General features: G+C 40.9%; 3 protein-coding genes and 7 non-coding genes across 16 annotated transcripts in view; 1 reads left to right on the top strand and 9 right to left on the bottom strand.

Moving 5' to 3' along the window:
• The window catches only part of ptk2aa (protein tyrosine kinase 2aa), a 50,553-nt gene extending 34,131 nt beyond the window's left edge, over positions 1-16,422 (top strand). For 3 of the 7 annotated variants that reach the window (XM_086194359.1, XM_086194361.1, XM_086194358.1), the window contains 18 exons: positions 845-942; positions 1,035-1,119; positions 1,213-1,313; positions 1,428-1,543; positions 2,182-2,282; positions 2,609-2,698; positions 2,814-3,018; positions 3,454-3,565; positions 3,654-3,728; positions 5,412-5,519; positions 6,214-6,318; positions 9,767-9,829; positions 10,084-10,123; positions 10,660-10,763; positions 12,704-12,859; positions 12,939-13,019; positions 13,427-13,512; positions 13,591-16,421. In XM_086194359.1, the coding sequence (XP_086050485.1) occupies positions 845-942; positions 1,035-1,119; positions 1,213-1,313; positions 1,428-1,543; positions 2,182-2,282; positions 2,609-2,698; positions 2,814-3,018; positions 3,454-3,565; positions 3,654-3,728; positions 5,412-5,519; positions 6,214-6,318; positions 9,767-9,829; positions 10,084-10,123; positions 10,660-10,763; positions 12,704-12,859; positions 12,939-13,019; positions 13,427-13,512; positions 13,591-13,717 (1,853 nt within the window). In that variant the 3' untranslated portion in view covers positions 13,718-16,421. Of the gene's footprint in view, positions 1-844; positions 943-1,034; positions 1,120-1,212; positions 1,314-1,427; positions 1,544-2,181; positions 2,283-2,608; positions 2,699-2,813; positions 3,019-3,453; positions 3,566-3,653; positions 3,729-5,411; positions 5,520-6,213; positions 6,319-9,766; positions 9,830-10,083; positions 10,124-10,659; positions 10,764-12,688; positions 12,860-12,938; positions 13,020-13,426; positions 13,513-13,590 lie in introns of all 7 variants that reach the window. The other 4 variants (XM_086194357.1, XM_086194356.1, XM_086194360.1 and 1 more) reach the window with 2 other exon arrangements.
• Positions 16,423-16,702: 280 nt separating this feature from the next.
• Positions 16,703-16,775, bottom strand: trnav-aac (transfer RNA valine (anticodon AAC)). Its single transcript has one exon. It is a non-coding gene; the product is annotated as a tRNA-Val (tRNA).
• Positions 16,776-17,049: 274 nt separating this feature from the next.
• Positions 17,050-17,122, bottom strand: trnav-aac (transfer RNA valine (anticodon AAC)). The gene has a single exon. It is a non-coding gene; the product is annotated as a tRNA-Val (tRNA).
• Positions 17,123-17,210: 88 nt separating this feature from the next.
• trnav-cac (transfer RNA valine (anticodon CAC)) lies at positions 17,211-17,283 on the bottom strand. Its single transcript has one exon. It is a non-coding gene; the product is annotated as a tRNA-Val (tRNA).
• An 87-nt stretch (positions 17,284-17,370) lies between these two features.
• Positions 17,371-17,443, bottom strand: trnav-cac (transfer RNA valine (anticodon CAC)). The gene has a single exon. It is a non-coding gene; the product is annotated as a tRNA-Val (tRNA).
• An 87-nt stretch (positions 17,444-17,530) lies between these two features.
• On the bottom strand, positions 17,531-17,603 carry trnav-cac (transfer RNA valine (anticodon CAC)). The gene has a single exon. It is a non-coding gene; the product is annotated as a tRNA-Val (tRNA).
• Positions 17,604-17,964: 361 nt separating this feature from the next.
• trnav-aac (transfer RNA valine (anticodon AAC)) lies at positions 17,965-18,037 on the bottom strand. Its single transcript has one exon. It is a non-coding gene; the product is annotated as a tRNA-Val (tRNA).
• Positions 18,038-18,376: 339 nt separating this feature from the next.
• trnav-aac (transfer RNA valine (anticodon AAC)) lies at positions 18,377-18,449 on the bottom strand. The gene has a single exon. It is a non-coding gene; the product is annotated as a tRNA-Val (tRNA).
• Positions 18,450-19,286: 837 nt separating this feature from the next.
• On the bottom strand, positions 19,287-21,326 carry rplp1 (ribosomal protein lateral stalk subunit P1). Its single transcript, XM_086192980.1, has 4 exons — positions 21,102-21,326; positions 20,173-20,247; positions 19,721-19,832; positions 19,287-19,402 (listed from the first exon to the last, which is right to left on the bottom strand). The coding sequence occupies exons 1-4, from the start codon at positions 21,171-21,173 to the stop codon at positions 19,320-19,322; spliced, it is 342 nt and encodes a 113-aa protein (XP_086049106.1). The 5' UTR covers positions 21,174-21,326; the 3' UTR covers positions 19,287-19,319.
• Positions 21,327-21,732: 406 nt separating this feature from the next.
• The window catches only part of clptm1l (CLPTM1 like), a 9,083-nt gene continuing 8,445 nt past the window's right edge, over positions 21,733-22,370 (bottom strand). Inside the window, exon 18 of the mRNA XM_086193845.1 lies at positions 21,733-22,370. This exon is cut by the window's right edge and continues 1,283 nt beyond it. The gene's annotated coding sequence lies outside the window, so the exon portion shown is untranslated.

Raw genomic sequence — 22,370 nt, 5'->3', positions numbered from 1 at the left:
ACAGAGCACAACAGCTTATTTGTTACATTTTTCTTTGTGCCCCCCCTCAGTCAGCATGTAAATGAACAGAAAATGTAAACTGGTTCGCATGTGAATGCCGTACGTTTGCCTGACAGAATGGTTTAATTCCTCTTGATGTGTTTAAATGTTGCGGTATGCATGTCGGCTATTGCCTTTGTTTACATGGACAGCAGTAAACCAATGCTTGAGCTTCTTCAAATTAAGAAAAAAAATTGATGAAGGTGTTTACTTTCATTCTTTATAGAATATTCTTCATATTCTTGTTGACATGGTTTTGAATCAAAGTTCAATGAATGACTGAAGACCCACATGAAGCCGCTCCGTTCTACGAGTGTCCTCGAATTTGACCTGACACCATTTTTGTCATGATGCGGCTGGTACCTTTTTCTCGTTGATAACACTGAAAGTTGTGCCCAAAAAGACATTGCAAAACCTCTTGTGTACGCTTTGATAATGTGACTTTGATCAGAAAACTCCACGTCTCAGTCAATGAGCTTATTCTATTTGGGGTTGTTAGGAAATGGATTATTGCTCTCCATGTCAATATAACCATTGTTTAGAGTTGTTAAGGGAGAGGAATCTACTCTGGGTGGATAAACCTGGTCAGATCTGGTTGCTGGTGTGTTTTATCAATGAGGGCAATTATGAAGAAATCTATTTTAATGTTTTTCCTTGGTGAATTTTTACCATCCAAAGTGTCGTGTCATGGTTTACACTGCATTTAAAGAAAAAAACCTCATTGACTGAAAGGAAATCTTCCATCCCTTTCTGTCTCTTTATCCCTCCTCACCTCTTCATCTCTTCTGTTTCCCTCCTCTCTCAGCGCGGGACTACGAGATCCAAAGGGACAGGATAGAGTTGGGTCGCTGCATAGGAGAGGGTCAGTTTGGAGATGTCCACCAAGGAGTCTACAACACTCCGGTATGTACAAATACACACAATCACACTGGTGCAACACTGATGAATAAATTTAGAATCTGCTGACCTTTGAGCTGGACCTGTTTATCCTGCAGGACAAACCTGCTCTACCTGTCGCTATCAAGACCTGCAAGAACTGTACGTCAGACAGCGTCAGAGAAAAGTTCCTACAAGAAGCATGTAAGACCACAGTCATGACTCATTTGAAATTTTTTTTTTTTTTTTTTTTTATACCCAGTGCATGTGCAAATATGAATTTTTTTTTCGTGGCAGTGACGATGCGTCAGTTTGACCACCCTCACATTGTTAAACTGATCGGAGTGATCACAGAAAACCCGGTGTGGATCATCATGGAGCTCTGTACCCTCGGAGAGGTACGTCTGAGTCGAGACTTTATAAAAACAGAAACACGTCACCTACAACTTTTATTCCGTCAACCTTCTCATCCCTGTTTCGTGTTTCTTCTCCATCTGTCTTCCTCCGTCCAGCTGCGCTCGTTCCTTCAGGTGAGGAAATACAGCCTGGACTTGGCCTCTCTGATTCTGTTTGCCTACCAGCTCAGCACAGCTCTGGCGTATCTGGAGAGCAAACGCTTCGTACACAGGTACACGCCCAACACGAGCATGTGCGCGCGCACACACACACACACACACGCGCACACACACACACACACACACACACACACACACACTTAATCAGATGTGACAGGAATAACTGTGGGCTCAGACAGTAAGACTGTATTCTTTGGAATCACTTAATTACCATCATCACCATGGAAATAAATGTTAAGAAACCTGAAACTTTTGTTGGACATCTTAAAATCTCAGAATAGTTTTAGTGGGATTAATTGCTCTCTATGCTCTTTTAAAGTTGTAATATTCAACATGTCTTTATTAAAATGCCCCCCAAAAAACTAGACTTTTGTGTTAAATGTCTTGTGTATTGCTTGCTCTCAATGTTAGCCACAGTTCCTGTGTCTTGTAGGAAGTTAGCATTTAAATGCTAGGCCCATGTTCCTTTATGATGTCATCACACCATGTCTTTTGGTCTTCTTTCATTTAGAGCAACAGAAATGACAAAATACATAAGGACTGAATGTTTTTGGTACATTCATGTTGCTAACAATCATATATCCAGTGCATTTACAGCTTAATAATAAAAATTGCTTGTCTCTGCGTGATTGTTTTGGGCTCAACATAAATGATTCGGGTCAAACCCACCACTGCTCCACTTGATTTGCAGGGACATTGCAGCTCGAAATGTGCTGGTCTCTTCAGTCGACTGTGTGATGCTGGGAGACTTCGGCCTGTCACGATACATGGAGGACAGCTCCTACTACAAAGGTAAACAGAGACATTTGGAACAGCAACTCATTGCAAACCCACACCCGGACGCATGTGTGAGGCCATAACATAGAACATGGATTTTTTTCTTAACCAGACAAACTGCTGACTTTGATTTGCTTCTTGCTGACCTGAGACCAGACAAGTTCTTGAAAACATCCCTGTTTTGTGCCTGTGAATGTCTGTTCTAATCAGTGGGACTTTACCGCCATCTACTGGTGGGATGAGGCTATATGAACCTCCTGTTGAACCTATCCAGCCTCTGTCTTCCTCTAATCTGGTCTAGACCTCTGTTGGTTATTAAAGTGGCTCCCTCTGTGTCTCAGCCTCTAAAGGTAAACTTCCTATCAAATGGATGGCTCCTGAATCCATCAACTTCAGGAGATTCACCTCTGCCAGTGATGTCTGGATGTTTGGTGAGTTAGATTGGGTTGTTTCAGGGAAAAACAGCTTTACATCATATTACACGTGTTATATCTGATTTTATCATCCATTATCCTAAGTGTGCTTTCCTCCTGTGTTTGTGTGAAGGCGTCTGTATGTGGGAGATCCTGATGTACGGCATAAAGCCCTTCCAAGGTGTGAAAAACAATGATGTGATTGGCAGGATAGAGAACGGTGAGCGACTGGCTATGCCTCCCCAGTGCCCGCCCACCCTCTACAGTTTAATGACCAAATGTTGGTCTTATGACCCCAGCAAACGCCCGCGATTCACCGAACTCAAAACACAACTCAGGTACTTCCAGGGGTTCTTGTATGCAGAATTGCTGAATATCAGTCACCACGGAGTCCATCATGTGCAGTTGATGATGAACTCGTCTCAACCTGAGTAGAAATTTGATTCATCTTACAATGTGGCCCATGTCATGTCTGATATGGTACATGTTGTAGTTTATGTTTTGTTGTTTGATTCGGTCATCAAGGGAAGTAAAAAGAATATTCTGATATAGAAAAAATAACGGTGAAATCAAATCATCTTTGAATAAGAGTTGTAGAGTTGAGTGTTTACCATCACTAATCATCTCGGCCTTTATATTTTTTCTGTGGCATTCATGATGTCACAGGCTTTTATGTGCAGTTGTGCTGGGAAAAAAAAAAACAAAAAAACATGTATGAGCATATAAAAGGAGAGAACCTGTTCAGATGAGTTCTTTGCATGTGAATTGTGTAGCACCATACTGGAGGAAGAAAAGCTTCAACAAGAGGAGAGACTTCGAATGGAAATGAGACGACAAGTCACGGTGTCCTGGGACTCTGGAGGGTCTGATGAGGCTCCGCCTAAAGTAAGACTGGGTGTTGATTTTATCTCTTTAGCCTGGATATCACTCGACTTCTGTCGCCTGAAACCAACTGTTATATTTCTCTTTCCAGCCCAGCAGACCAGGTTACCCTAGTCCTCGCTCCAGTGAAGGCTTCTTCTCCAGCCCCCAACACAACCATTTCCCGGTAAAGAAAACACACACACACACACACACACACACACACACACACAGCTCTCGTGGTGAGGAAACTGTACTCTTCTGTTCCTGTTCATCCACTGTGTCATCTGCAGCAACGTTTTCCTCTGACTTGCAGAGGTTTTAGAGCATAGCAACAAGAGGGAAATTGAGTACTTCAGGAATGCTACTGTACCGTTTCAAAAACAGTGGCTAATGTAAAATGACCAAGAAGATATTATATTTCTAGGAGTGTAGGAACCGCCAAACTCACTTTTTCTCTCCTGGCAAACTTTTGGTTGAGCGTGGACCTTCATCAGGTTGAAGATATTAACAGGAGAAGCCATAAACATACTGTATATTGTTTCATATTAACAGTTGTTTAAGGAGAGACACGTTGTTCCTTGCCAGTTCCCCGACGTGATGTTGATAATTTTGATTCTGGATTCTGAATTTGGATGTAAACTTAAAGAGCTTTATACCTTTTTACAATGCTTGGGCTTTGGAGGAGAAATGAATGAATCTGACCCTTTATATATATATATTGTATATAATATGCAGTCAATTTTATTACAAAGAAATTCTATCACATCTAAAAAACAGACCAGTGCATTCCGTAATAATGGGAAAAAACTTCAAATCCATTTCTATAAATCTGTTTTTTAACAATCGGCCTTGAAATGTCCAGTTGCTGGTAGCGTCTGGATTAAATGCGTTGGAAGTCGGGGGTGAGGAGAGAAAATGACTGGAGTTATTCCTCTTCTCATAAATGCAGCAGACAGCAGGCATTTCCTGTAGTGCTAAAAGCCCCTCTTATGCGTGCACACACACACACACACACACACACACACACACACACACACACACACACACACACACAAATCAGGGCCTCTCTCTCTCTCTCTCTCTCTCTCTCTCTCTCTCTCTCTCTCTCTCTCTCTCTCTCTCTCTCTTTTGTGTCCTAATATGGAGTGTGTTTCATATCACAAGTTAGAATAACATCTGTATGTTTGGTAGCATGGGATTCACTTCACAACACAAAGAAAGTTTCAATCATCAGAGTCGCGACAGTGGAGTTTGTTTCTCATCAATTTATGAAGTATTTTTACCTCAGCAAAGACTTCGAAGAATTTATGAAGCAAAATTAGGGAATTTAATAAGTTTAACATTGTCAAAGCTTTCATATTCTTACCCTTGCTTTCCAGTAGTTTAAGTGTATTTAGCTCTCAAATTTAAAAATGTTCTCATGACTGAATTTCATTGTACTTTTCTTTTTCTTTAATTTTTAGCTCTATTTTAATTATAGTTCTCTAGTTTTCTCTCTTCAATAACTTTTGGGGCAAGTTAGTAAATGTAAGTGGTTTAGGTTTGATGTCTATTGTCTTTCTCTGTGATAAAAACTTAATCCCTTTTTGAAAGTGTGTACTTGCATTGTCATGGTTTTTATATAAAAATGTTATGAGAAGCTCTCAATGAAAGTAATATTTTATATTTTTCTACATTTATCATTCAATCAGTTTATCTTACATAGGTCATGTTGTTTCACTTCCTGTTCATGTGCGCCCATAACTCACATTTCTTTACTTATTCAAGGAAGTTGTTGCTGTGCAGCGTTTTTTTGCATAAAGTTTTTCTGTTTACATTTCCTCCCATAATTCATTTCTCTTTCTGTCCGTCCATCTTCCACCTCCAGCCGTCAGCTCATGGAGGTGTCGGAGGAGTAGGAAGCAGTTTCCCTCCTTCTGACTCCTGGAATCAGCACAGACCTGAACACACTGCACTGTGGAGCCCAAACATGGAGGTACACACGCACACGCACGCACACATCCCCAGGCTGCAGCGAGAGCAGATGTATATTTTCTGTGACATATCAGCTGCCCAAATCAAATTCACATCCATTAGTGAACCACATGTTAGCTTCCTGTTAGCTTCAGTTTCTTTGAGCTGTCACTGGACTGCAGGCTGCATCTAGCTTTGCAAGAGTAAACACAACAATCACACAAAGAAGACAGAAAATCAGTCACTCGGTGCCGCAACAGTCAGTCTGACTGCTAAGTGACTTAAAATATTGGAAACACTTTGTCCAGTTGGCAGTTGAACCTAAAACAAACTACAGTAGGTCTCATCTTTCATACCAATTTGTGTAATTTTCTTTATATTTTCTATAAACATGGCAGGTTTCTTCACTGTAGTGAGATGCTGGCTCGTCACACATATGCTGAAGTTGTTTGCTCAAACAGACCGCAGTTAGCTCTGACCAGAGGAATAAAGTAGCAGTCAGGAAAATTTTAAATGGCAACTTGATCCCTGCAATTATTTTCATTAGCTGATGCATTTCACATCAACTCCGTCAGAGCGGCACACATAAATCAAATAATTTGTCCGCCAGTAAGGGTCATTAAGGTGATCAAGCTCTTCCTCCCATATCTTTTCCTAACATAACTCTAAATGTTAAGAAGTGAGAGTGTGTATTTAACGCCCGTGAATTTTTACAGGACACTGGATGTGTTGGACAGGCGCTAATGGAGGAGAGGCTGATGATGCAGCAACAGCAGATGGAGGATGACCAGAGATGGCTGGAGCAGGAGGAGAGCTTCATGGTGAGAGTGAGAGAGGGAGAGAGGGGGGGGGGGGGAGAGAGCGAGGGAGAGAGAGAGAGAGAGAGAGACTGCAAAGGAGTAGTAAATAGAATCTCATTTGTTAAATAAAGGGAACTCCGAGAGCATGCGTGTAGGAGCAGGCTAATGTGGGACCTGTAATTTTGATAGAAATGAAATTATACTTGTCACAAGATTACTTCCTGTAACCACCAGGTGGCGCTATGACTACCATTTAATATGCCAATGTTTTCAGGACAGTGCTGAAGTTATGAGTTTTCTGTTCTTTGGCAGATTATCAAAATCGGCCTCCTCACCAACGTTTTAAGATGTTTCTGAGCACATTTGAGATGGTCTGGTCGACTTACTGGGTGGAGAACAGCAAAGTGTAAAAAACCATCTCATTTCCTGTTGCCACTTTGATTAATCTATTCCAAAATTGAGCGGGTTCTTCCTTGACCCAGTCAATGAACAGCCTTCTACTATGTTTGGTAAAACTCAGCCTCACATCGTTTGTTTAATCCCACTGACTTTCAAACCTCCACGTTGAAGGAATTCTCTAAAGAGAAATCAATGCACTTTACCATGAAAATGTGGGTCGTAAGATTTGAAGCTTTCTAGTGCTGCTGCAAAGTCTCCCATCTTCCAAATAAACCCCCTGAAATTAATCTACTCTTGTGATTTATGAACGTTGGGTGACATGACATCTATGTCTTCACTCTTTGTCTACTTTTTTAGAGAAATGAGGAGGAAACGCAGAGGTCTGTTTGGAAATATAAAAGCTTGAAAAGCCGATGTGTCATTAATAACACCGACAACGGCTTCATGCCACTAATTGCCCAATCCGAGAGCCACGCCTCCTCTTAATGTGATGCAGCCATTATTAATGTTATTGATTTCACCTGTGCTTTCATTGCTTTGACAAGTAACAATATCAACCACAGAAGGGGTTTGATAAGTGAGAAAATCAGCTGCACTCGATCAGGAAAACAAAGTTGTTGTTTTTTTTTTTTTTAATGTCAGAGATCATGTAGAAGTAAAATGTTGCGCTCAGTCCCTACTTTTCCGCTGATGAAAGCTTTGTTGTTGCCAGATGAGCTGCAGAATATCTTTTTCAGATCTTTGAACTGGCTCAGTTATGTTTGACACTGAAACATCCCCAAAAACGATCCAAATCCCCCTTTTTTTTTTCTTCACAAAAAAAAAAAATGTCTGGTTTTCTCATCTTCAGGAAAAGTTGTTCTTCCTCCTGACAGCGTGATGATGTGCCGTTTGCATTTTTGAACCAGGTGTCAGAGAGCTGACAGACAGAAATAGAGGGGAAAAACGCAGGGATGGATGGAAAGAAAATATCTGATAAATATTGGAGAGGGATGCCTTCTCTTTTTAATCTGTCATCCTTTGTACATTAATATTTGGTCAAAGGCCACATTTGAAACACGATAATCTTCATTACGCAACAGGAATTCTGCCGGGACAGATTGATTGTTTGTACCCGTTGTATCAAAACTTTTGCTGCTCCGCTGCTGTTGCTGAAAAGGGAAAATAGGTGATAATAATCAAGTGTTTGACTTCTTCTATTAGTATTCAAATGAGTTCACTGTTGCAAGGCAGAAGGACAAATGTGCTGCCCAAATATTTCCCTCCACCCTAATCCTCCTCATCCGCTGTCTTTGAAGCAGCTGATATAAACAGGAATGTCGGCGTTCTCCCTCGCAAATCGGGCTACTACAGTTTACTCTTCCTATTGTTGATCATCGCGTACTGTTCATGCATCAAGTATACAATAAACTAAGCCTTACGGTAAACAGAAATGTTGAAAAACCTCCAGCAACAGACGTCACATCATATGTGACCTCAGGGCTGCCAGCTCGTCTGCAGCTGAATTTTTCCAGCTGTTTTTTTTTTTTTAATCCTCATTACGATGAATTTGTATGTATGTTGCCTGGCAGATGTGATCTAGCGTTTTCTTTAAATGGTTTTAATGCAGGTTTTAAAATGGTCAATAGTCCATTCTTCATAAAGTCTGATAATATTCTCTTTAAGGACGCAGGATGCTAAAGTGTCCTTTATTTTGTCAATCCTTCGTGTAATTGAGGCATGGACTGGTGATTGGTGCCATTTGGCCGTCTGTTTGCAGAATTATGTAAAATCTATGAAGCTGATTTTCACCAAACATGGTGGAGGGCTGGGGGACGGATCAGTTTCACATCGCGGTGAAAAAAAAGCCATATTTTTAAATTGAGTTTGGTTGAGGTGTTAATTCTGAAACGCCCATCTGTCAGCAAGAGTGGCTGAGAGTTTAAAATGTCACCGAAATCTCTATGTCAAACGGAGGTTGTTTATGTAGCGAGTCTTTAAACGTCTCCCATTAAACACAAGAATGCAGGTGAAAGCTTTCCTGGCGTATCAGTATCACCCTTAAAAAATGGCTGTTAAGAAGGAAAGAGAAGTTAGCCATGAGTCAAGAGAAAGATGGATTAATTTTAATGAAAGGAGGATCAACTGAGAAATAAGAGACTGAAATTAAAAGTAAAATAAGGCCTGAAAAGAAATAGAGGAGGAACAAGAGGAACAGAAGGAGGGAGAAAGGAAGTGGGATTGGCAAGAACATTGGAGAGGGTGGACCCAGCAAGGACTCACCCAACGGAGGGAAGGCAAGCAGAGGTGGATGCTTAGAGCTGGAAAGAGTGGGAGGGAGAAGCAGAGAGGAGAGTGAGGCGGCTGGATCTTTTCTTCTCAGGATTTTGTCTCTGTGGCTCATTGGAGCTTTTCCTCCTCTGGAAAAACTTTCTCTTTTACCTCCTCCTCAGATCCTTTCACTGGACGGTCCTCAAGCCTTCCCTGTTTTCTCTCCTTACCACTTTCTCTGGTCTGTCTGTCCTTCTGTCTGTGTTTATATTCCTTTCCATCTCTGCATGATTTAGATTTTTCTTCACTCCCATCTCTTTCGATGGCCCCCACTCTCTGTTTTCCTCCTCCCGTCTTCTTCGGTCTCTTTTCTCCCAGGATGCATCACCTTAAGGCATGCTTCACCAAAACGGTACAGACGCAGAAAAAGATGGACGGTTCAGTAAAGTTACTGCTCTGTGGAGGATTGAATGTCGTGAACAGGAATGTGTTTGCCTGCTGCTGCTTGCTGACTGATGATTTACTTGTGTAGATGGAAAAATGACCAGCCACTGCAGGTGGTAGCTATGAGTGGAAATTATTTGTCTGCAGAATGATTTTACTGGTTTAAAAAGTGCAGGCTTTGGTTAAAATGTGGTGTGGAACGATCGAACAAGCTGCTTTGCAAAGACTTAATTTATTTCTTCTGCAGGTTTAAGGCTGTCAGATGGATTCTTGCCTGTTTTTTTTCACATTAATGTTGAATATGTGTATATCATTTTACGGTTGTAGGAATTACTCAGAAGTGATTCGCTTGGTTTTCTTCCTTTCTTCCCTGCAGAAGGCAGAATCCAGAAACAGCAGAGGAAGCATCGACAGAGAGGACGGCACGCTACAAGCACCGGTCTGTGCTCATGTTGAATCTTGATAGCTCACCTAAGAATGACTTTTTACACACACACACACACACACACACTTTCTCTCTTGGTTAACAGAATTACTGTCTATTTCCTTCATCTGTGTGTGTGTGTGTGTGTGTGTGTGAGGGATGTTACTGTTTACACACCAAGCTTGTGATGCAACATGGAATGTTAAACCTAACATACATAGATATGTGTTGACCTTTGACTTGACGTTTGTGTGTTTGTCCCTCCACAGGGGGGAAGCCAACATATCTACCAGCCTGTGGGAAAACCAGGTGAGAGCACTTGAATGGTTGATGAAGTACTCAGATTCTTCCAATTAAGGCAGTACTTGTCACTGTTTTGTAATTTTATTTGTTCCTATCTTTATATTAAGGGTGAGTAGTCCATATTTCGGACTTGTGTGTGAGCTGCGATTGCACACACTGTAAAAATACTCTTTTATAACTGGCATTCTGTTTTCAAATGTGTACTTAAATCAAAGATTAAGTATTATATTCAAAATGTACGAGTCACTCATACAGATTTTCCCTCTCCAGTGCAAAAATATTCTAAACTGTAGCAAACTGTAAAACTAAACTGTGTGTATGGTACTGTATAATTTATTGCGCCATGTAAGCAGCATTTTAATGTGGTAGCAGGATGAAGTGACTTTATATCTTAATATGTGAGTAAAAGTTTTATTTACAATAAAAAAATTAACAAGTTTTCTACCACTTTCAGGATCTACTGATGCTTCTAGCTAGCATAGTAGCTAGCTCCACAGCATGCTAGGATATTCCGCTCTAATGACAAACTTTCTACTCCTCAGAACAAGTGGCTCCTCCTAAAAAGCCGCCCCGCCCTGGTGCTCCTGGTCACCTAGGCAACCTGTCCAGTTTGTGCCCAGTGGACAGCTACAATGAGGGGGTCAAGGTATTTACTCACACCCATGAGCAAAAAAAGAGGACAAAACGTGTCAGGACTGTCACAGTTTATCTCAAATGGATGAGCTAATAAAGAAGCTCCTGAGAAGATTTTGCCTTCTATCTCATCTCCTGGCCTCTGATGTAGAGAAGCTTCTACGGTGGGGATGTGGAGATCAGAGCTGTCACTGTGCTGATGGGTTGCATGCCCTGTGTGCTATGGTTGACTCCGGGCTAACATGCTGTCCCTCTTCTCTCCCCCTCTACTTTCTCTCCTCCTCTGTTATTAATCAACATCCCTCCATCCTGTCTGTTTTCCCCGGAACACTCTTGCTATTCCTCATCCTGATTCTCTGCACCCATTCTCTTCTCACCACCTGCCCACTCTAATCCCCTTCAATCTCTCCACTGTCACCCCCCCCCCCACCTCTGTCCTCTCCTCTCCTCAACCTCCCCGTAGCCGTGGAGGGTAAGCTGATCTTTGTGTGTCTGTTGTCATCATAGCGATAGAGCAGTTAGTTGCTATCGTCATCATGCGCAGAGAAACAAGTGATTTTTCCTCCCTAGAGACAATCTGAAGCACAAGACAATAAAAACGATGTTCCACCATTTTGCATATGAAGAATTTGACCTCTCTGCTCAGCCACTGGTTGTGTTAACCTTTATGTGTCTCTTTATGTGTAACATGTCTCTGGGAAGGAAAACAGGGCATTAACTCTTATGTCAAATTAGTAGAAGCAAAGTAGAATGACACCGCCTGATTAATTAGATCCAATCATTTCATAACTCAGGAGCTGGTGTGGTGCAGACGAAACTGAGCTTCATGTTCCTGTCCTTTACTGGAGAAAAAATGTTTCTGTTTTTGATCGATTTCAGTCACTAGCCATCATTTTATGCAAGAAAATGTTAAATTGAGTTTCTGATCTAAAGCAAGACTTCACTTGCTCGAACTATACTTAGATTCCTGATCATTCAGTGCTGCAGGGATGATGCATTACCCAGGAAGGTGAGATCACCATGGGTTCCCATCAACACAAACCCCATGGGATTTATACATAGGATCTGATTATTGCCAAAGAGAAAAATAATTGGAATTGTTCAAAATTTAACGTTATTGCATAAACATACCATACCATCTTGCTTGATGGCACTTTATGTCAGCATATTTTATGCTTTGTGCAACATTGTAAAATATCTGACGCTCGTGTTAACTGCAGATTGTATTACAGGCATTTGATTGAAAACCCATTTAAAGTTCCTGAAGCTGGACTTGATGAGGGAACTGCATAACCAACAAAGCTAACTTGCTCACGGTTTTAGGACTCATTGCTGCACCACACCATTTAAAAAACAAAAAAAAACTTTATGGTAGTTTTTTCAGTAGATTCAGCTGGATAGTTTTGTGATCATTAGTAGAACCTGCATTAAGTCATTTTTGACCTGGAGAAAGAGTCTCCTAAACAAATTCACTTGTGCACAGACCTGATGCAAGGTCAGCTCACCAGTTTGCTGTCTTCCTTTTCATTCTTGCATTACAGGTGTTTCGCACTTGATTTAACACAAGAATAACTTTATTGCTTAATGCAGGTTGAATTGTCTGTCTGTCCTACCATCACAGTAAACTAACACTCCTTCCATCATCATCAGCGTCCAGATAGATATAGTAGATAAAATAACAAGCTGATTCCACATGAAATTTAGAAGTCCTCTGTGTGTGTGTGTGTGTGTATCAGAAGAGAGCAAAAGCGGAGTGTAGTTGCCATCGAGTGTTTTGTGTGTTGTTAAATGTTGCCCCCCAGTGTTGTATCGGTGTAATTACAGTCACCCATGTAGTCACTTTTAGTGCTCCTCATGTAAACATCATTTTAAATAATTCCATATTAAACCTCAAACAGTCATCTGATGTTGTGTTAATTGACTGATGCTCATCTTCAGTCCTTGTTGGTCCAGTTACAGCCCCAGGAGATCAGTCCGCCTCCCACCGCCAACTTGGATCGTTCAAACGATAAAGTGTACGAGAATGTGACGGGACTGGTGAAGTCTGTGATCGAGATGTCCAACAGGATTCAGCCTGCAGCTCCAGAAGAGTACGTCCCCATGGTCAAGGTAAGCCTAATGACTTCGTAGTAGTACTTGTTAATCAAAAACTGATGATAATGATGATTTTGGTGTGTGTTTGTGGTAGGAGGTGGGTCTGGCTCTGAGGACTCTGCTAGCAACAGTTGATGAGACGATTCCTGTGTTGCCAGCCAGCACACACAGAGAGGTAAACTTATCCCTCACATGTGTGAATAATTGATAAAAGTACTGTTAAAATACTGGCTCATAAGCAGAATTTGTAAGTGTAGCCTAGTAGTTGTAGTTATATTTGAATTATATTGTTTATTAAAAGTACAAAGTTAGCCCCTGGCCCCATCCTAAAATTCATACGCTGGACATTTTGAACTTTGTGAACAGAATAGTCTGTGTCATGTAACATTTAACCATGGTGCTCACCTAGGAAACAATGGTTCTGCATTTCTGCCATCAACAAAAGGGGTTCCACAAGGTTCAATACTAGATCCTGTCCTGTTTACCAGTTATATCAACAATATCAAATCCAGTGTAACAAATTTGTGACTTTATGCCGATGATACAGTGCATTATTGCTTATCTCATACTGTCATTTCTCAGATTGAGATGGCCCAGAAGTTGTTGAATTCAGATTTGGCAGAGTTGATAGCCAAGATGAAACTGGCCCAACAATATGTCATGACAAGGTAGGTACAGCTATACTCAATACATGATGTGTTTCCACTTTACATCAGTGGTCACATGATTTTTTTTTTTCTAAATAGTTTACAAAAGGACTACAAGAAACAGATGCTAATGGCAGCTCATGCACTCGCAGTCGACGCCAAGAACCTGCTGGACGTCATCGACCAATCACGACTCAAGATGATCACCAGTACCCGCCCACATTAGCTTGGGACTGAATGAAGCTTGGAGTTTATGCCGCATGAAATCCAAAAACAGGACAAGAAAGAAGTGTGTTGCTATGGAGACAGCGAGCCAGTCAGAAAGATGGCTTGAAAGACAACTGATGGACAGCAGACATGACTGACTGGAACAATCAGCTCCCTCGAACATTCGTCGCTTCCTTCTCTCTCCAGTGATAGTTCTGGTTCATTTTGTTTTGTACTTTTGCTGCATTATTTGCTTTTGTATTGAGACAAACACTCCCGTCACGTATCCTGAATAACTAGTTTAAAATCAGCCATTCTACTTCTGTAATCTTTGGAAAAAGTTAATTTAAAAATGCAGGAGTTGAGCATCCGATGCCGAGATTCATGGTCCAGTTTCATGGAGAAGCTGTTTGTTGAAGGACTGCCGAGGTATTTTGTGAGTGGACATTCACCGTACAAACACACGTCTGTATCAACTGGAACCTGAAGAGCCAGAATGAGGCAGGCAATGAAGATAAAAGATAATATTGTTGTTTAAACCTGCTTTTATATCAGAATTAACAATTATTTCCAGCCTTGACTCTCCATGTCTCGTTGTCTCTATCCTCCTCTTCAAAAAGTGTAAGACTATTGATTTACAGAACAGTTGTTGATTCATGTCATAACTCCATCTTTTTCTCTCTCAGACATCAGGAGATGGCAAGAAACATTTAATTATGAAAACTACATTTTGAAGAACAAAGTCTTTTATGGAATAGAACATATAAAAACTGCCACAGGCCACTTTTTTTAAGTTAACTTCGTAGTAAATATACAAAGAAGCTATATTTTTAACACGTTTCTGAAGCATGTAAGGAGAACGAAAGGGGGGAGGGACACTGAGGTGTTAAGAGAGATACTTCACCCAAAAAGTGTATCTGGACATGGATTACTCCAGAGAGCTTGTAAATGGATGTTTTGGGGCAGTTTTTTGTTGTTAGCCATCATTAGCTTCAAGCTAAATAGATGTAGCTGGCTCTTTCTGCATCCTGAAGTCACAAAGAAGTGACGCAGGGATGGAAAAACATCCTTCTCATCTTCATGACACCTTTTAGTGAGCACTTGAAAGGACAGTACACATTTTAGGGGAAGTATTGCTTTAATTTTTATTTTTCAATAGGACATCTTGTGCCAAATGAACTGCAACTGACTAAAAAAACAGAACATTGATCTCTAAATGCTCTGATTGTGCTTAATCCTGAAATCCAGATGTTATTTCTTAGCATAATTTTTGTTTCATGGTTCTTTGACGATGTAAAAATCCTCATCGCTACTTTATTGCTTTTCTATTGAATTCATGTGTGTTGTTGCAGTCACGACGTGGGTTTTCCTCTATTATTTTCACACAAATGTTCATTCTTCAAATCCAATTTGCTACACTTCCAGTTGATTTTTCAGAGATGCTAAAATATTTGTTTAAACGTTATTTATTGGATGAATCACAACACCAATTTGATTTGAGACTCATGGGCTGAACTGAGAGTGAACTGGTCCTTGTTTATGATTCACAAAACCAGGACCAGTTCTGGTTTCTGAAACTATGACTTTGGGCCCTAAATGGATGCAGGATGTGGGTTTGTTAAAGAATCAATTCCTCCTGTTTTCCTGCACTTTCTGTCTACCTTCCTAAACTTTTATTTATTCCCTCTCTCCCTCTTTTTTTCTCTTCTCTCTGCCGTACTCACAAACCTCTAACTTGTCTTCCTCTCTGATTCTCTCTCCATTCCGCTGTTCCTCTCCCTGGAGGTGAGCAGTACTCTCAGGAAAGAGTCACATGTACAGTTGCTAAACCAAGCAAATTAAAATACACACTGTTATCATGAAGAAATACCACTATTGTTGTTTGTTTGTTTGTTTTTCCTGCAAGCCTGACCTTCTGTGTAAATGCTTTGGATATATGTATGAAATGGAAAACACGGCTAGTTGATTGAAAGAAAAAACATCTTTGACTACTTCAAAAGTCGAATAATTGTTTCAGTCCATTCCATGCAAAAATATCAGACAATTTCTGACTCAGACTTGTGGATTTGAGGATTTTCTGTTTGTTTTTGGGGAGGTTTTTTTTGTCGTTAATGATAGAAAAAAAAGAGTTTAGATTGTAAGCTGGACCAAAGTAAATTGAACATGTCACTTTTGGTTGTAGAAATAACATTGCAAAATTTTAAAAACTAAAAAAATCCATATATTTAAGCAATATTAATTGATTTTATGAAATGAATATGTGTAATTGAAGCTATATTAAGTGCAGTTTATGCCTTTATGGTAGCCAAATACTGTTTCTGCCCGGTTTCGCACATTGGACCTTTTGCGTGTGAGGCAAATGTGTTAACTACTAACTAACGGAAATTTATGTTAAGATGCAATGTCACTTGGAGGTCCACAACGCCTTTCAGGGTTCTATTAATGGACGAGTTGCTGCCCAATTTTATCATTAAACAGAATCGAGACGAGGCCTCAAATGTACTACATGTCTGCAGAGTTTGCTTTTAGGATTTCAACCTTTGAATGAGTACCTACCGAGTAGATGTTTTTGATGGGAATCAAATTTAAAAGTACTTATTGTTTCCACTCAGTTTCAAACCGGGGACCCTTCGCGTTTGAGGCAAACGCAATAACCACTACACCACATGATGTAACTTTAGGACCTCCACAATTTGCTCAAGGTTCTATCAATGGGCATTCCTATTTATTACAATTGCTTGTAAGTACAATACCTACTTGTCAAACTAAAGTAATTCAACAAGTGAATTGTTTTTTGGAGATTTATTTTTGTGCATGCTATAGCGAGTCTGTGCTAAGTCCCTGTGGCTACTTAGTATTTTGATAATGGTTTATCATGGTAGCTTCAAGACACAGGTTTTCTTCATAGTTTTTAGACATTTATAAACACTAGAAGCTAATTAATTAACGATGCTCACGTTTAATCTGCTATTGAACAATGAACGGAACAAGGAGAGGGCATAAGTGTTTCCGCCCGGTTTCGAACCGGGGACCTTTCGCGTGTTAGGCGAACGTGATAACCACTACACTACGGAAACTTGCACAAAGATGGAGAACTTCATTTACCAGGAGGATTGTATTAATGGACGTTTACATTTCTTAAAATTGCTTGTAAGTACAACTGTACTCGTCAAACTAAAGTAAAAAAAACTAGTGAGTCGATTTTCGGTATTTTTTTGTTTTTGTTTTTGGTGAATGCTATCGCGTGTCAGTGCCGAGGCCCCGGAACTACTAACTGCTAATGCTACGGTACATGATGCTAATGTTTGATCCGCTATTGAACGATCAGCGGAAAAAAGGTGGGTGTTTAAATGTTTCCGCCCGGTTTCGAACCGGGGACCTTTCGCGTGTTAGGCGAACGTGATAACCACTATACTACGAAAACTCCAATGGAATGTCTTGCTGGTTTTAATAGGTTTTTGTCGATGATATATATTAAATTGAAATGAACTGAGCTTGCAGGATGAAATAAGTGTTTCCGCCCGGTTTCGAACCGGGGACCTTTCGCGTGTGAGGCGAACGTGATAACCACTACACTACGGAAACTGCTGTTACAGTATTAAGTAGTGTGCTCACATGTGTGTAAATAATATGTAGTCATAAGAAATGGACTGAATTGCTCAGAACAGAAAGTGTTTCCGCCCGGTTTCGAACCGGGGACCTTTCGCGTGTGAGGCGAACGTGATAACCACTACACTACGGAAACTGTTGCTGTTGTATTAAGTAGTGTGCAAAGGTGTGTGTTAATAGTATGTAGTCATATGAAATGGACTGAATTGTTCAGAAGTAAAAGTGTTTCCGCCCGGTTTCGAACCGGGGACCTTTCGCGTGTGAGGCGAACGTGATAACCACTACACTACGGAAACTTGCGATGCTAAGGTCATTTGGACGAGCATAACCCAATCAAGGTTCTTTAAAAGGACGTTGATATTTCTTACAGTCGCTTGTAAATTCAGCACTTACTTGTCAAACTAAAGTGACACAAAAAGTGAGTGATTTTTTGTTGTTGTTCGGTTTTTGATACAGGGTGACGCGTGTCAGTGCTGAGTCAACGGAAATACTTCATATTTCTTCCGTTTGTACATCATGGCACTTAGAAATTGCATGTCTTCAACAAAGTTTTTCATGAATTAATGTGAAGTCCAAGCTACAATGCTGATGCTAAGCCAAACAATGCTAATGGTTATCTGCTATTGAACAATCGACGGAATAAGAGCAATGCATAAATGTTTCCGCCTGGTTTCGAACCGGGGACCTTTCGCGTGTTAGGCGAACGTGATAACCACTACACTACGGAAACCTATACGTTGTTTGCAATTACTCCATCCACTACATTGACTGTTATTTTCCTTGGTGCCATGTTCCAATTTGAACTAAGTATTCAGCGTGTGAGGCAAGCGTGATGACCACTGCACTTCTGAAACCTGCGATAAGTAGGTGACGTCATCCGGTCTTGGGACAACAGCTACACGTTTCTATTCATGGACCTGGACGACTACGAGCTGTTTCGTCATTAAACATCATAGAGAGCAATCATTGTACATTAAGCAACTATGCAGTTTATATTGGGGATTCAGTCCCATTGAGTGTTGGACAGAGATGTTACTGATGTGAATTAATCTGATTTAAAATTAATTACTGTTTCCGCCCGGTCTCGAACCGGGGACCTTTCGCGTGTTAGGCGAACGTGATAACCACTACACTACGGAAACTTGTGCTGAATATGGCACGTAACTCGTACAACCAATGGTTTTTGTCCTGATTTTATGTACTGACTTTGCTGGCAAGTATTGAGAATGAGTTGTGTTTCCGCCCGAATTTGATGGTATTTTATTAAATAAATTGAAACATCTAATCGTGTGTCTGCCCGGTTTCTAACCGGGGATCTTTCGCGTGTCAGGCGAACGTGATAACCACTTCACTACAAAAACTTATACTATCCTTAAGATGTTACTCGCGCAACCAGTGTTTTTTGTCTTGATTTTATGTACTAATTTTGCTTGCAAGTATTAAGAATGAGTTGTGTTTTCGCCCGAATTTGATGGTATTTTATTAAGAAGAATTGTCACATCTCATCGTGTTTCCGCCCGGTTTCGGACGGGGGCCTTTCGTGTGTCAGGTGAACGTGATAACCACTACACTATGGAAACACGCAATAACACTGCAATGCCGGTTTTAGTCCATTGAGTGGTTTTATTTATTCGCAACACTATCTTTATCACCATCAGTTGATTTGCAAACTACAATGAAAGGTGCTTTCGCCTGGTTTTGCAGCAGTGACCTTTCACATGAAGTGAAAGTAGCTTCTGCTACATCAAGACGGAAAATTAAACATTAAAGAATTGTTAAATTTACATTTGTGATAAAAGACCAGAGGCAGAAGTACCCAGCGTCTTAGGCATTGTTAATCGCACGACCCCCCACCCCTCCCTTTCTGTCCACTAACGAAAACCCTGCTCTGCTCTTTCAGGTCAACTCCAACTCTAAATTGATTTCGTAACTGCAAGTTGAACTGCATCAGAGGGGAAAACATCAAGTCACACAGGTCAGCCATTTTTGTTATTTTATTGAAAAACAGCGATTTAATCAAAGAGACCGAAGCCCATGTCATCGTCGGACTCCTCAGACTCTTCCTTCTTCTCTTCTTTCTTCTCCTCTTCCTTGGCTGTGGGGGGGGGGGACAAGAGATTTATGGTTCAAGTTGATAACAAAACCGCTGGTAGTTCTTTAATGAGACTCAAAAGAAATGCTATGCATTACAGCCAGGATTATGGAAAATACTGACATTGTATCCCTATGCAGATGATGGTGGGAGTTGGGAGAACACACACACACACACACACACACACACACACTTCCATTAAATTTGACTGCTTTTTGGGGTGCAGCAAACAAACTCAGAACTTCTAGCTGTGTCCATTCATTAATTCTATTCCTAGCAACTCCAAACAAAGACTTTATAGAGCCAGTTGAGTCCATTTACCTGGGGCATCTCCAGCAGCAGCAGGAGCTCCAGCAGCAGGAGCTCCAGCTGGAGCTCCGCCTCCGGCTCCAACGTTGCAGATCAGGCTGCCGATGTCGATGCTGGACAGAGCCTGTGAGACAACATTCACAGGTGAGGGGTGCATCTTTGCAAGGTAATGCATGACCTGGAGAGCGATAATATGGATTTCATGTTTGTTGAGGTCTAGTCTAGCTCGCCGTAATCAGGGCTGTCAATGGATATTCACTAAAATGTAATTAAATGTTTAAACTTAATGAAACAATTTATATTTACAACAAGAGCCCATCAGTAAACAGGCAGATAAAAGACGGAGTCAAAGAGTGGAACAGCAGCAGTTCGGGGGGGGATTTGTCTTGTTAGGTAGTGCATAATGTTGGTGATGATGAAAAACACACGGAAACACAGGTACTTGATGGTGGATTGTCGCTCACCTTGGCGAACAGACTGGGCCAGAAGGGCTCCACAGTCACGCCGGCAGCCTTGATCAGGGCGTTCAGCTTGTCCTCCTGCAGACGCAAACACGTGGTTAGGAAAGTCAACTTCATTACTAAATCACCATTCAGGCATAGCACCACTGAAACTATTACAAGTCCCTGCTGGTCCCCACATCTCCACGGCAGCTCACGTAACATGACAGGACGCTTTATTTGATTCCCCTGCTCACCAGACGCCAATTTCAAGACCTGTGATTCAGCCAATGCATGCAGGCTTAATTTTACACCTTTGGACAAATTTCAGACTAATGAAGATGATAACTGAGAGCATCATTAAAAAAACAAACAAACATGTCAATCAGTCCTCCTTGTGACAGGTGATGTATTCTTTCCATGTTTCAAGTTAGCAAATAACTCCTGCGACTACATACAGTGAAGCCAAAGCTGAAATGAAGCAAGAACGGGTTAAAAGTCGTAGAGGTTCCACCTTCGGACAGCGACCAGCAAGGCTGAAGTGGTTAAACCCCGTGATATGATATTGGCAAGATGACTTACTAGCTTAGCAATGGCTAGCACCTGTCACCGGGTCAGAAGTCACCCTTCTACTATTATAGTTATCTGCTTTTGTGATACAACTGGTCAGTTTCACCACCTGCAAGCGTATATTAGGTCCCGTTCCTCCACGGAAGGACCCTGAGTAAACTAATCCAGAAACGTGGCCTAAACATCAACAACAAGAATGGCGCCATCTTTGCTGGCATGGAAAACAAACTCCGGACGATTTCATTAAGTGCCGCATAACATTATCTTTATTCAACATTTAGATAAGGTGTCCGGTTTCTCAATCACGATTTTCCTGAACAAGCCTCCAGAGAGCGTACTCGACAAATGACGACTGAGCTGCGGAAGTATGAACCGGTACTTACGGTGACGGTGACTTCATCGTCGTGGAGGATGAGGGCAGAGTAAATACAGGCGAGCTCGGACACGGAAGCCATTGTAGATGTTAGATTTTATAACTGTGGCGTCGGATGCCTAAGTTTAACGGTGCTAGCCGCCGGATTGTGGGCCTTAGCTTCGGATGAAGAACCAAGCACCTCAGGCACGTTCACTTCACACAGCGGAAAGGGAGGAGGCAGAGGGCGGAAGCTTGGTATATGTACGTTACGTCAAAGTTGCGTGACAAAAACGTCATCACGCATACAAGGACGTATACAATTCCTCTTCAACGCCTGCGTTCAACACAGTAGTGTGGGACTGGAAGTGAACTGAGGTTTGTTCTAGATGCCAACTAGTCCTCAGTCAGGCAGGTCGTTGGTTCGATACCCAGAAAAGAAATATGTCAAATAAAAAGCCACATTTGCATCTGTCCTCTCCTTCTCCTGAGTACAAAAACAGCTTTATAGATAAAGAGTTGTTTAAAAGGTTGTCAAACCACAATTTATACATTCACGTATGACATATTTTTAAACAACTACAATCCTGCTGATTTCAAAACAGAAACGCAGACTCTGTGAGAATAAAAATGTCAGGATGTTTCAACTCAACTGCACACAATCAGTCAGTCAATTCCTTTATTTAATCTCAATCAAATAAAACACAAATTACAACCAGTAAAACCATTTCAAAGCATATTTCTGTCAAATCTCTGCATTTACATTATAATAGAAACGGTGACTGAATCTAACAAATCTCCTGACACCCTAACTAAAAATTGATACCAAGTCTTTCAATTAAAAAAAAAAAAACAACACAAAAATGACAACAAACTACATTAGAAATATGGCAGAAAAATGAAAATGTGACAAGATGTGTGAATTCAGATGGAATAATACTTTCTTCATATCATACAGTTTTCCCTCACGGAGTACAGTGTATTTAAAAACATCTGATGGACCGTTTATGGTGAACGGTCAAACATTCACTCTCACATTTGGCACCAACATACTTTCCTGGCTCTGATATTTAAAAAAAAAACAAAGAAAAAAGAATTTTTTTTAAAAAATACTCGAGCAGGTGAATAAAAACAACAACAACAACAACAAAAACAACAACCCAACAACCAAATTCATACAGGTTGAAAGTACGGTGTGGACCCAAAAGTTTCCAAGCTCAAGATTTTAGAATGTTTAAGCATCGCAATCACCATGGCAACAAATTAAAATCCTCCCACATACTTCCTTTCATTAACATTT

Source organism: Aulostomus chinensis, chromosome 22 (genome assembly GCF_037954235.1).
Source record: "Aulostomus chinensis isolate RoL2024-O1b breed Wild chromosome 22, RoL_Achi_v1.0, whole genome shotgun sequence".
Taxonomy (NCBI): Eukaryota; Metazoa; Chordata; class Actinopteri; order Syngnathiformes; family Aulostomidae; genus Aulostomus; species Aulostomus chinensis.
The sequence above is the reverse complement of the archived record's forward strand: the minus strand, read 5'-3'. Positions and strand labels throughout refer to the sequence as shown.

What these genes read in the sequence shown, in the direction of transcription:
- rplp1 (XM_086192980.1), bottom strand. Translation starts at nt 21,173, where the DNA reads ATGGCTTCCGTGTCCGAGCTCGCCTGTATTTACTCTGCCCTCATCCTC. An exon ending in ACGATGAAGTCACCGTCACC is followed by an intron (nt 20,248 to 21,101) that starts GTAAGTACCGGT and finishes TTGCGTCTGCAG; the next exon opens with GAGGACAAGCTGAACGCCCT. An exon ending in TGCTGCTGGAGATGCCCCAG is followed by an intron (nt 19,403 to 19,720) that starts GTAAATGGACTC and finishes CCCCCCCCACAG; the next exon opens with CCAAGGAAGAGGAGAAGAAA.